At 38.5% G+C, this 14,325-nt stretch overlaps 1 protein-coding gene across 3 annotated transcripts; it reads right to left on the bottom strand.

Annotated features, from left to right (window-relative positions):
- Positions 1-2,939: 2,939 nt before the first annotated feature.
- Positions 2,940-8,128, bottom strand: LOC147847545 (uncharacterized). Of its 3 annotated transcripts, XR_015532316.1 has the most exons (13): positions 8,003-8,128; positions 7,702-7,889; positions 7,559-7,618; positions 6,969-7,075; positions 6,830-6,890; positions 6,280-6,339; positions 6,047-6,121; positions 5,200-5,352; positions 4,777-4,831; positions 4,489-4,611; positions 3,507-3,730; positions 3,245-3,394; positions 2,940-3,167 (listed from the first exon to the last, which is right to left on the bottom strand). XR_015532316.1 is itself a non-coding variant. In XM_087339062.1 (12 exons), the coding sequence occupies exons 1-12, from the start codon at positions 8,082-8,084 to the stop codon at positions 3,371-3,373; spliced, it is 1,212 nt and encodes a 403-aa protein (XP_087195188.1). In that variant the 5' UTR covers positions 8,085-8,128; the 3' UTR covers positions 2,940-3,370. The 3 variants fall into 3 exon arrangements, 2 of the variants coding, with proteins under 2 accessions (XP_087195188.1, XP_087195190.1); XM_087339062.1 differs by having other exon boundaries at positions 2,940-3,394; XM_087339064.1 differs by lacking the exons at positions 2,940-3,167; positions 3,245-3,394 and having other exon boundaries at positions 3,621-3,758.
- Between the last annotated feature and the right edge of the window lie 6,197 nt (positions 8,129-14,325).

Here is a 14,325-nt window from a genome sequence, read left to right as displayed (position 1 = left end):
ATGACCGTATTAGTAGTAATTGAGAGCTCATATTTACTCTGCAACCCTCATAATCATTACTTTGATTAAGAGATTTGATAATAGTCACTATTATACGCACAACCTCCATGTCTCTCTATTACTTAATTACACTTTATTACTTAATTTAGTGTAATTAAGTAATTAGCTACTCCTTGCGTAACACCATGTGTTTTAGTAGTAATAGAGTGTGGTTGTAAATCTAGATGTGATCAACTTGAGGTGAACATAACCCCACTATTGCATACTCAAATGGTTATTTCAATTGATTACCCACTTCACTTGTGGTTGAGTTAAAGCCATCAACCCTAACAAATAACTTTTTTTCCCTATATAACGTGAGTCTAAGTGCATCTAAACCTCCCTAGAGCTACAAACATCGGTAACTAATCATCCTCTGATTGACCAAATCATTGTCACCACAGATGCCTATCACACATTCCCACTAATCAACATATATGATTAAGTAAGAATCTGATTTAGTAAGATGTAGCTTGAAGACAAATGAAGCCTTTACTAGAGATCAAATGAGCACTATGGGCATAACCTTACTACCCTTGACCAATGGGATCGGAACGAACCTAAGCCCTAAATGGCATCTCATAGCACTATGTATACCCGACACTAGCACACACTCACCACGAGAGTCTATTCACCATAATACCACAGCCTCAATGTAGTCAAATTTTCCCTATATATTTATTGCCAGACCCATGGCCTCCAAGCAAGTTCACGCTTGCCACTTAATGGTAATCCCAACCCTCACACTCTTTTCCTCGTGTGTAGAAAACTATGGTAAAAACTATTAGGGGATAAATTATGGTTATCCCCCTAACAAATGGACTATGAAGACGAGGGAATTGAAGTGGTTCAAAGTTTCAAATACCTAGAAGTTGGCATACGTAGTTAACACATTGGAACAAGCATCTAGCTAGGAGCATGGAAACCAACACAACATAAAACTAAGTAAACCTTTACCATTTGAGCACATTTGCTTCAGGGGAAAGTGAATGGGTCATGGCATGACACCAATATAAAAAGGCAATGAGAAGAAAGAAAAAGACAATATTCAAAATTCAAAAAAAGAAAATGAAAAGGTTGTTTAAGCTCCATATGAAAGGTAAATTTACAAATGAACAGATACTAGAATATTTACAAAGCCTATATATGCATGAGGGAGTGGCTCCTATGGTGAGAACATTGAAACACCTTCTAATACATGCATTGATCTTCAATATGTCAATAAGGGAACAAAGAAAATGGCTAATGGGAAAGCAACTAATGTAACTCTCATTACAAGTGAGCTCTTAAAATGGAAAATGTGAAGTACTCATCATTGGATCATGACTATCATAGATCAAGCTATTAAACAAAGTTTGCAAATGATTGGCTCATGAATTGGATTAAGCCAATTTTTAAAGTAAGAAATAAAAAACAAGTGCCAAATTATCGTACAATCATTGTGAACTCAACTATTGCTAAATTGTATAGCACTATCATGGAACAAAAGGGGTTGTAAGTCATATCAAACTAGCACTTGGGGAAGCAAATTTTAGACCAAAACACTCCATTATAGATCATCTTGTTACATTTAAAGGTAATTATGAAAGCAAATGGAGTACAAGGAAAGACACTTATTGTTGCTTTGTTGATTTTTAAAAATCATTTGATTAGGTACCATGAAGTGGAAATTGGCATGCCATTTGAGTATCGAGTTGCTATTGCACAATTATATGAACAAGTTAGATGCCAACTAAAAATTAAGAAAGGTTTCTAATAACACTTTTTAAGTAACATGAGGGTTCAGCAAGGATATCCATTATCATCTACACTCTTCGGTTTATGCGTTGATAAATTGGAAAATCTTGTTAATAGGGTTACAAGAGAAGGATTAGATGTCCCAAAACTAATGCAACGAATTTATCACGATGTGAGTCATGAGTGTCTTCTCCATCCGTCGAGAAGACTTAGTTAGAAACCCACGACTCATGAGGCCTTATCTACCTATCCAAAAGGCCCTCACCTCAATCCGTTGAGGTGGTGTGTTGTGGTTCTACTCATGGAACCCCTCAACACAATGGATGTGCTACAATGGGTGCCTTCTCTACCCGTTGCGAAAGGCCCTCGCCTCAATCCGTCGGGGTGGTGTGTTGTGGTTCCAATCACAAAACCCAACACATTGTATGTGTTACAATTAGGAGCACAGCCTCATACTTATTGATGCTCCTAAAAATTGGGAAATTGGTTGCTACCAAGGAAACACCACAAGCAAATTCCTTACATCCAACTTGGGTCCAAGACATCTAGAAATGGATGGAATGATGAAGAATAGTTGGATATGCACATCTAGCAATAGCAAGGGATAAAACATGAGATCAATCACAACCCTCAACCCAACCTCATAGTTGGACACACATCAACAAGAGAGTGAGGCATACCATCACACTGATGGGCAAATGCTCACACTCTTTGAAAATGGAAACTAGCAGTTGGCTGAAGATTGAGTAGAAAAGGAGCTATATGACCTATGTTTCCTCAATCTACTAGAAACAGGGGAATGTGTTGAAATGCCTTCGCGAATGAGATATCAAGCCTGAGTTTCAAGGAATTCTCTTAGGCTCGTACCTTCCAAGAACTCACAATGATGGAACAATTGCAGACCACATTAGACATGCTTTTTGCTCCTTTGTTTAACCAAAGAACAAAACTCATGAAGGATGAAAACAATGAAATTCAGAAACGAACTTAGTTTTTATTTAGCTTTTTGTTTTTGTTTTTGTTTGACCGTGTTCAAATCACCAAACTACATAGCTGGCAAGAGTGCTTTGTAATGATTGTTGAGTTCCCATGAGCATTAATACAGCATCACCATGTCCCTTCTTTTCTGTAATCATATTGTTCAATGTATATACAAAACTACAAATACACACCCATAATGTTCATATTGTCAAGACATCAAGGAAACATCATTTGTTGTGAGTTTCGATAAAGAACAAAGAGTTTTTCTGGTGACAAAATGTCCAGAAGATTGAGAACAAGGACAGATATAAGCTTTATCTCTTCAAGTGGTGGGCATTAGTGCAGAGGATTTGACATGTGGCCATAAAAATTGCTACCGAATGTCCTCATTTATGATTTCAGAAGTATTACTACATTGAAGAAAATTTGCCTTCACATTCAATAATAATTAGAGGTAAAAACGAAATTCTGATAGCCAAGTACATACCTCTTGCATTGACTGGAAAGCTAATAGTCTAATAAAACAATGTCCAGTCATAAGATTAAGCCACAGCTGCATATATTTATTTCCATGATTAGACTAAAGAATAATTGAACCTAGGGAATTGCTTTGTCATTGATCCTCATTTGGGAAATCCTGAAAATGCAAATAAACATCAGCATGGAGACCATAATCACCAAGAAAAGATGGTTTCACATACTCATCATAAAAAAATAGTCTCAATAAACCAGTAAAAAAGCATTTATACCTTGTATAGAAGGTCGTGAGAAAGTACATCCCAAGGTAGAGAGAGAGACATCAAACAACAACGAAGTGGAAGTGTTTCTGCATTGCTTTTAGCACCCGTCGATGCAACATATGTTGCTGCCAGAGAGGCTGCAAAGGCTGCTTTGCGCATGATTGTTCCGAGCCTTGCTGCACCTTTAGCCTTCCATGAAGAAGCAGCCTCCGGCATCTGCTGGGTATTTTGATCTGTCCAAATTTCACCTTTCTGTAAGGCCTGAAAATTTTCATAGTTCCTAATATTACAGACACACTTCCCACTTCTTGATCTCCTCATTCTAGAGCTAGAGCTTAAATCTCTTAATCTTTCTCACTCCTGAAGCCGAATCCTTCTAAACTAAGTATCCAAGTTTTAAGAGTTCTATTTTAAGTACTTGGACCAATTACATGAAGTTGATCGTGTTGCCAATAATCAAGTGTGTGGCTTTGTTTACTTGCATTTTCAAATCCTTTAACATATGATGAAGTCGTAAAGTAAGGTATACATAGCTCAATTATTGCTGAGAAGTAAAGCTCACTTGAGTGATTGACAACAGTGCTAGTAAGCTTAGAGACATTTTAACACCTGCACCTACCCACATTAGGGTAGGTCTTGTTCTACCCTTGCTTAACAATGATCCCAGGGTAGAGAGGTGACTCCATCAGAAGAAATCATAAAAATCCATAGTAGTCACAACCAAGAGTCCTAGTTTCCATCATTGAATATGCGAAATCTTTCTAACATAAAGGAAAAGTAAAATGGGTCCCACAAAAAAGGGAGCATTGACAACCATCATTTAGAACCTCAAAAAGGAATTGATAACTCGTATTGAGATTAAGGTGAAACTTTTGAAGATATTCCACATGTATACACTATTATATGTTCCAGAAATCATTGCAAAATTTGAACGAGTAGTAAAACAGCTATATTCTATCCAAATATATGTTTGATGAGTGTTCATATTAACCTGGAAGACCAGATACAGACACCTCAAGTTCACCGCGTCCACCAGGACCATGCATAATCAGACGTTCTGAACGAGCAGATGAGGATCCTGTAAGCAGAAAATTGCCAACTCGTAGCCTCCCCCCTGAATATAAATGTCAATTGAATGGTTGATAAACATGTTACTTACCATTTCCAAACAATAAGAGTGTTGCATAAATAATGTAAAATAATGCAGCATGAAATCAGGTTAAGGATATGTCTCAATATCAATACTCTGTAAAAATACATCATAATTTACTTGGCATACCCTCAAAAGCAGACCGCACCATATCATACCCAACAAAACCTGAGAACAACGTCAGCTGAAAAAGAATTGCCCAATGAGTCAAATTTAGGCAAACACAAGTTGTATATCAACATCAGAACTCTCTCATGTACCAGCATCATTCCAACACCTATTGTATGTGAGTCCAGATATGAAAGAGCTATGATGCGATGAATGTTACTAAATATATCATATATAACTTGAAGATTACAGATCCCAAACACTATGCTAAGAGCAATTCCACAAAAAGGTGGTATGATGAGAACCGTTTAGAAACAAGAAAAACACTCAAAAAAACTACTGCTTGCAGAGATCTTTGATCAAGATTCAAAATGATACTGAGAGAGCTAGACAATCATTCCAAACAAGCATTCTTACCATCATTGAACAATCTTAATTTGGTACCTGTGGAGCATTGCTACATTGAGACACTCCTAGCAAATAATTTTCTGGACTTATTCTTTTATTCACTTGCTCTCTGGAATCCTCATGCGAAAAGGCAGCTCCACCATTTGCATTCAGAAACACACAATAGCAATGATCTGGCTCTACCAAAATCTATTTAAAAATAGAAGATTCAATGATAAAATACATCAGAGATGAAATAATGGTTTATAATTGTCCAAGAAACTGAAAGCACTAAGATAAACTTATAGCAAAGGAATCCTAGATCTACATAAAATTTTACAAGAGAGCTAGTTACAGTTCACACATCATGCGTGCTTCATGCATTGGAGAATGGAGTTCTTCTCAATTTTCCACCCCATCAGATTGCCTTTCTCTATCTCTTTAGAAATTATCAAATGAAGTAAAGTACATAAGCTGGATACAGGGAAGTCGTAAACTACATTTGAGCAGAACAATATATCTACAGTTTCCTATTTACTTGGTAAAAATATGGTCAATCTCTTTTTTTGGGAAAATCGTTTCGCTGTGCTATATGGTGATGTGTCAGCACCCATTAATTTTTGGGTCTCTAGGCACTGTGGCTTATGGTTGCCTTTCAATATATCTCTCTTTATTTTAAAAACTACAGGATATGACAGAATTTAGATTCTCGTAGATCATTATCTTCTTTTAATGCAATATAGCAATGTTAGTAAATGATTCTTCAACCTCTCATCTTTGATAGTGTTCATTTTGTTTTCGATCTCAATGTTTAACATATGTTTACTATAAGCAAAATACAATTTACGTCAAAAAAGTTTAATTACTGCTAACAATGCATATCATCAGAGAACATGGAACATACCACTTCCTCAAATGTGTCATCATAATCATCAACCATAAAACATATATCTGGATATGCTGGTACAGTCTCAAAACCCTAGTAAATAAAACAAACTTATTGAGAATATAAGTATATCATTTTATATTACTGAATAAGAGAAATTAATTAACCAAGATACAAATTGGCTATTTCCAAAATGGTTTTCCTAAATTCATAATATTAAAATGAATATAATTCTGGTTTCAATATATTACCTTTGACATGTCTGTGTGGAAATTCACCCTACTTGGAGAAGCATATACTGTCTTTGAGACCTAAATAGTAATAAAAATGCTTAGATTCAATATTCAAGGCACAGTTGGAACTCAAAAGATGGAAACCAAAGTTTTAACTAATGACATTGCAGTACACCAGCAGGATGAGACATTTGGTTTGATCGGGTGTATCTTTTCTTATTATTGACACTTTTGTGGCCTTAATTCTAAGAACAAATATAATGGAAAAGGGATTTCTTTTACAAATATAAGTGCAATCTTGCGCTACAAGAGAAGTCCGTCTCAATTAGTATAGATTTTTTTAACCACTTAATGTATGGTGTGGATTTGACACCCGTAATCCTATCATCAGAATGCTATACCACACTGATTAGAATGCCTAAATGGTGAGTTTCTTGAGGAACTTTTTAGGTTTCAAATTCCTTTGGAAGTGTTTACTTGAGAAGATGGATAACTTATAAGCTATAACCTACGTGGTTAAAAGTAAACAAAAACAAAAACAATGACGGCAAGGTCAAAACCTGCTCACTTGGTATAGTGGACCAAGTTGTGGGTTTCCGCTCCTATTTCGATTCTGCAATGCTTCGCGCCTTCTCAAACATATGACAAATATGCTTAGCGAATCAGAAAAAGCATAACCAGATCATTTCCAAATAATGAAAACATACCTGCAAATTGCGACCGTCAATGTGTATGATGTGTGAGCTATCATATTGAGATACAATGAGCGTCGCCAATCCACTTGATTTGCACTATCACCAATCACCTTTTCAAGCTGTGCAAGAAGTACAGCATCAAATTTTCATATCCAGCTAATGTTTGGTGCAATAAGCCAAATGTGTGTCAAAAGAAGCTTATGAAACATATAATGATAATGTTTTATCAAAAATGAATATTTCTGTAAAGCTTTAAGTTATCCATCAAAAAATGATGGTATGATTCATGAAAACCAAAAGGCTTTAAATTTAAGCACATGCAATTTTTGAGAGACAATTAATTCACACTTTTACCCATATCCAATTTGAGTTTTCCAAATAATATTCTTGCCTTGAATCCCCCTACCCCTATTTTTATAGAAATTTTTAATGCCGCAAAGTTTGGCAGACACATGATAGCCATGTTATAAAAAGTAAAGAGGTTATTGCACCAGTGTGAAGGACAGTACATGTACATGTGCATTGAAATGTTAAAGGTTATCAAAAAGATCCAACATGTATTAAATCAGTTAAGCTTTGCATCGGAATTGACGAAGACATACTTGGGGTGCCCATCTGCGGACAAAATAAGGTTGCACATTATGGTCACTTGGATGATCAACCTACATAAAGCATTAACTATTAGGCTTTTTTTCATCATCTGCTGACATATATCTTGAGGAAAGGGTAAAAAATAATACAATACCTCGTGCTGGACAAAGAAAACCAGATCATCACCTTGGGTCTCTTTTAGATCAATCATCCCCTTGACAAAAAACATGTCCAGTAATTCCCTCCAGAATCGCATGTCCAAGTCATCATCTTCTTCATTATTCCCTTCACCACTGACCAGGCGGTTCTTCAGGAAACTTGAATGCTTTCTTACTATGCTAAGTAGCTCATCTCTGGAGAAAGGGCACAAAAACACACTTTTCTACTAGCCATATATTGAAGTGTATAAAAACAATATACTGTTGGGTTTTCAAAAAAGCAAAAACACAAAAAAGGCTGAACTTTCCGTGAAGGCGTTTTGTATAAGAAGGGCCTTGATGACGATTGCCAAAGCTCTTTGTCCACAATTTGTTCCATCTCAGTAATTCTTTAATGGAATCATTACAGAAGAAAACCTCTGAAAAGTAGATAAAATCCAGACCATATCATATATAAAGCAAGACCGATCACTCAGATTCTTCACATAAAATGTTGCATAAAATTGTTGCCATTTTTCTGAAGGGTTTTCTTCTTTGAAACCAGCTTACCAGAAGTTTTTCTTAAGTTTGGAGTACTTAGGTTTGCTGGACACATTATGCATAAAGTTGAGTAAATTTGTCCGAATTCATGTAAATGATACCAATTATTGTAAAAGTTTCTTAAAAATTTTACACCACTTACATTTGCTTTATAATATATATCTGCCGTACACCTATAAATTTGTACTGTCTTCTGTTTGCTTCACAGATGGCATATATATTGTGTGTGTGCGTGTATGCATGTCTATATGTATGCACATGCTTTATTACAAAGATCGGGATAAATGTTATCTGAATTTTGGGATAAATGTTATCTGAATTTGTGTCAGTATTGAAATGTTTTCCAAATGATACATAAACAATATACACATACATACATGAATCCCTTTATCGAAGTGTTCTAATTGATAAATCCAAATGCATACATACATAGCTATGTATGTACGTATGCAATATGTATGTATCAATTGTCCAGATTTATCCGCATTACGGTACTGTTTTACTAATTTGCGCACCAATATTTTCGCTCTGAGAACTTCAGAACAAGTTTATCTGCCCTTGGATGATACATACCAGTTTCTTTATCTGTAAGTGTGGACAACGAATCGATGGGGGAATGCTACAGATCTGTTACCGAATCCATCATCGACGAGGTACAGACAGGATCAAAGTAGACGAAATAAGCGATGAGTACGGCAAACAAGATGAACTCGAAGAGAGCAAGGAAAGAAAAAGAGATGAAATGGAGAGAGGCAAAGAGTGAGAAGGAGCAGTGCATGGACCGGGGATCAAAAAGCTATGGAACAAAGAAAGAAGAAGAAGAAGAAGAAGAAGGTCATATTGGATGAACGTGGGTTCTTCCCACTTCCTTCCTATTCTATTGGTCATGAGGGTCGGGTCGGGTGGTGGGACCTCATCTAATCTGGTCTGGACTGGTTGATTCGAGTCTAGCCTGATCTGCTCTCGTCTTCTAATTGAGTCGGGTCTAGTTTGAGAGTCAAGCTTGGCCTTGCCTTGCCTTCCATGGTTTGGTCTGGTCTGGTCTTGGAATTGAGTCGAGTCTAGTTTGAGAGTCATATAGTCTAGCTTGGCCTTGCCTTCCCTTCCCTTCCCTGGTCTGGTCTGGTCTAGTCTAGTCTAGTCTAGTCTGGGGTCGAGTATGGTCTAGTCTAGCTTGTTTGGTTTGGGGTCCAATCTTGTCCAATCTGGCTTGGGCCTCATCTCATCTCGTCAACGAATCGATTCTAGTCTGGTTTGCCATCGCCTCATACTAATCTCACAGTCTTGAATCTTGCCTAGCCTCTATCTTTGATCTTCTCGCCCATGGCTCTAATGCCCTCGTTCTCGATCGTGCCCGCATATATTCATCTATGACCTTGCCTCCTCCTTGCTTTCAAGGGTTTCTGCCTCAATTTTGATGTTCTCTATCTGAGCTCTAGTTCTTGGTGATCTTGTTCATAGCCTTGACTCTTATGCTTCGTAAAGACAAGACAAGTCTAATATGACAATCTTAATTGGATGATCAAAGACCTATTCAAATCCTTTCTTCCTTTTTTAGGTTTCTTTTTTGTTGAGAATCAAACTCGACTTCCCTTGTGTGGGAACACACTCTAGGATGCTCAAGTGTGTGAACATCCCACCTCCTCATATAGTAACTAGTGTGTCATAGAAGTTAATGCCCTATCACACATATTCAGTAAGTAGTTAATACTCCACCTCTGTCCCAAGAGGTTGTTCTAGTGAGAGAACTTAGAGAGAAGGTTGGTTCATTCTTTATAATTGTTAATACAATTTTTTTGTTTTCTCTCTCTCTCGTAATTATCTTACCCTAGTGGTAAAAGTTGTTAGCACTACAAGCACTACGTTATGGGTTCGAAACCCAACTTCCACACCTCTCTATTATATACTTCTTATATGTCTCTTAATTCACTAGATGCCATAGTGGAATGTAAGGGTTGAACCCATGACCACCTGGTCTCCATTGGGCAACCTTACCAACTGAGCTACATCCATCTGGGCTCTCTCTCTCTCTCTCTCTCTCTCTCTCTCTCTCTCTCTCTCTCTCTCACTCACACACACACTTTACATGGTATCAGAGAGATTGGTAGGCTGATCCAAGCCCATCCTCACGTATTGTGTATACACCAACGTTCACAAAGAACCGATTGATCGTTGTAGCAACAACCTACACAAATCGTATCAAGTGAAACAAAAGAATGAAACTAGCTCCAAACAAGTCCCATCAACATGAACACTCCGATGGGAAGCACTCTTCCTATAGAGAAACTCGATAGAAACAACTTCACATCATGGGAGTACAAGATGCACCAATACCTTGTTGGTCAAGGCTATTGGAGCTACATTGAAGGAGCACAAGAAAATCAACCCAACCCAGCACATGCCAACCACCCAACTTGGGAGCAAGCGGTGAGTCGCGTGTTGTATTGCCTTGCATCCCGTGTCCATGATCACATGCTCGACTACATCTGAGAGGCCAAAACGCCAAAAGAGGCATGGGGGAACCTCAAAAAGATATTCACAGCCAACACAACCGTGTGAAAGCTTCAACTTTGACAAGAGTTGAACAACATACAACAGAGGGATTTGTCAATCGACGGCCACACCTTGAAGATCAAGGAGTTGTGCGACTCCTTTGGGTCGATCAATATCAACATTGACGATGACGAAATGGTGCAGATATGCCTCAGTGGCCTAGCACCCCGGTTTGGCGCAATAATGTCGGTTGTCCTCGCGAGGAAGAATCCTCCCTCCTTCTTTGATCTCTAGTTGATGCTACTAGTCGAAGAAAATCACATTCGAACGAGGAACAATGTGCAAGAAGGACACATGCTCTATTTGAACTCGGATGGAGGAAGGGGACAAAGTCATGGAAGAAGAGGTTGATTCGGCCAAGGCCATCACAACCAAAAACAACCCCGCGAACAGAATTTCTACTACCATCAAGACGTTGCAAACACGCGTGGTGGAACGTCTGGAAGAAGGGGGAGCAATCATGTCGAACCTAGCCAACAAAACAACTATGTCCAATGCGAATAGTGTGGCAAATTCGACCATTATGAGGTAGAGTGTCGGAAGAAGAAGAGTGAGTCGACCTTCATAAGCCGACAATTTACTAACCACGCCTCAAATTCCGACTATGATGATCGTGGCGGAATGTTCATGATGTGGCATACGAGCGAATTCGATGACGGCATTGTGCCCGATCAGCACCTCTAGTTCATAAAATGTATGGTTTGTCGACTAGGGTGCATCCAATCACATGACGTCAAATGAAGATTGGTTTCAAGAAGTGTGAAAGCCCGAACAACCCAGCTATGTGGAAACAAGGGATGACACAATTCACCCCATTTAGCATGTCGGTAATGTCCCATTCGGGGAAGCGGGCAACCAAAGCTGCATCAAGAACGTCTTGCATGTCCCAACTATAACGAAGAACCTAGTCTCGTCAGCCAAATTGTCGAATATGGCATGCAAGTTTGTTTCAATGACGTAGTGTACTTCATCGAAAAAGAAGGTCGAATTATTGCTCACGGTCGAAGAGAATGTTGAATGTTCATCCTTGATTCTCATGAGATGAAATCGGCAATGTTTGCCAAGGGCCATAGAGCCAACGCCGAAATAGAGTTGTGGCACAAAACAATCGGCAACCTCAATCTCCAGAGGCTCAAAGGAATATTGTAGAAAGGAGTCGTCATCGGACTCCCGACCTTTACCGAGAAGGTTATTGTAGGTGTGTGTGAAGCCTGCCAGATCTGCAAACAACACCGACAATCGTTCCCAAAGGAGAGGAACATGAGTAAAAAAACCTTGGATGTGATACATTCATATGTGTGGGGACCAGCCCAGACGACAATATTCAGTGGTTTCCGGTATTATGTGACATTCATCCACGACTTCTCCAAGCACACATGGATATTCCCTATGCGGTAGAAGAGTGAAGTGTTTTCACACTTCCAAAAATTTAAAAACGAAGTCCAAAAGGCAACCGATCGACACGTCTGATGCCTTCGATCGGACAGTGGCAAAGAATACTTCTCCGACGTCTTCATAGCATACCTCTGACAAAAAGGAATCCGGTGGGAGTTTACTTACCGACATAGCTCAACTGAACGGAGTAGCCGAACAAAAGAACCGGCACATACTCGAGGTAGCAAGGGCGATGATGAATGAGAAACATCTGCCAAAATCGTATTGGGCTGAAGCGGCGAACATGGTTGTCTATCTAGTGAATCAATGCACAACTATCCGGAGTGCACGATATTACCCCCCACGAGAAGTTCTATGGAAAAGACGTTGGACCTATCCAACGTCAGGATATTCGGCTCTATCGCATTCATACATATTCCCAACGAAAAGCGGCAAAAGCTAGATCCCAAGTTAGAGAAATGTATCCTAATAGGGTACTCACTCGAACAAAAGGGGTATACGTGTTTCAACCCCTCCACTAGGACGGTACACATGACTAGGGATGTCGTATTCGACGAATCGGCATCCTGGTACACAGTCGACTCATCTCCATCCGATCCAATAGAAACTGATTTCGATATAATAGACTCAGAGGAGGAGGATCAACTAAGTCTCATGCTAGAGGAGAGTCCAATCTCAACAAATTGAGTGCATCACAGGAGTCACTAAGAGACCATAGCACGTCGCGGCCAAGTCCGAAATTGGACAAAGGAAAGGCCAAAACGCCTGAGTACGAAGACTCGGATGGAAAGGAATTGGCTCACTCACTCGACAGTGAGTACGGTGGATTGGATGTTCCTAGCATGAGGACACTAGGGGCCAAGAAAGTGTTCACGAAGACAAGTGAACCACCACATCGCTCCACCCGAGAAAAGAATGCAATTAGCCGATTCGGCGACGACTACATGGCATATCATTATGCCTTTATGATGAAGGTGGCAACAATTTGGGAATCGGAAAACTTTCTGAAACCGTTATGGACCCGTAGTGGGTCGAAGCGATGAATGAGGAGATGCACGCAATCTCCAAGAACGAGACATGGGATCTTGCCCCGATTCACACCACCAAAAGGCAATTGGATGCCAGTGGATATTCAAAGTGGCTAGGTTATTTAATTTAACTTAAATGCTTATTTAATTTAATGTATTTTTGTTTATTTAAACGTTGAATTAGTTTGATTTAAATGGCTAGCTTTAAATTTGTTATTAAATGGTTTGGTTTGGTTTCAACTTTTCCCTAAACGGTTTGCTATAAATATTTGAGAGTTCACAAACGGTTTGGTTTGGTTTTTATTTTATGTAAATGGTTCAATTTCTTTTCCTTGAAACCAAACCGTGCCCATTACTACTAATTGATAGGATGGCACAAAGAGTCAAGCTTTCTAACTAATACTTTTGAAGTCAGTTCTTCATGGTACCTAACAAAACGGCCTAAGGCTAGGTGGGAGTAGAAAATATAAAAGTAAATGCAGAAGGGAGACGCTTACTCGAGACCCAACAAGAAAGAAAGTTGATTGACATTGCCAAATTCATTTGACCTACCCATCCTATTTAAGTACTCAAATGCTCCTCGCCATCCCATATCTATGTGAGGACTAGAGTAATCTGATTTCCCTTGATGTAGGTAGTCAAACTTATGGAGAAGAGACCTACTAAAACCCAAAAGCCACAGTGAAACGAAAATATTACACTTGCACTAACTAGTTATTTGACCATATTTCTAGTTAGCTTCATTGACATTGCAAATACGACACCATATTCATTTATTTGTTAGTTTGTTCAATCGGGGAAAATAATTGACCGTTCAATCATATGTATGTGCGGAAATCACAATGGCCAATTTTTGTATGTTTCTTCAAGGAAGAAATAATTCTATCCTCTCTTCCCAACTATGAATAAGGATCCACTAAATCAATAAAGCATAGTGTGCATCGACACTAGTTCATGCATATTTGTCTTGCAAGATGTATACAATACAAATATATATATAGTTACAGCTACCACATCAATGAAATTTTAAAACTTGTTTGCACATCTTCAAATTATTACAATCATTCTATTAATGAAATATTGCTTACATTGTTGACAATCCAT

The sequence above is a fragment of the Azolla caroliniana genome, unplaced genomic scaffold (genome assembly GCF_043228905.1).
Source record: "Azolla caroliniana isolate FFs.n. ecotype wild unplaced genomic scaffold, voAzoCaro1.0.p SCAF_878, whole genome shotgun sequence".
Taxonomy (NCBI): Eukaryota; Viridiplantae; Streptophyta; class Polypodiopsida; order Salviniales; family Salviniaceae; genus Azolla; species Azolla caroliniana.
The sequence above is the reverse complement of the archived record's forward strand: the minus strand, read 5'-3'. Positions and strand labels throughout refer to the sequence as shown.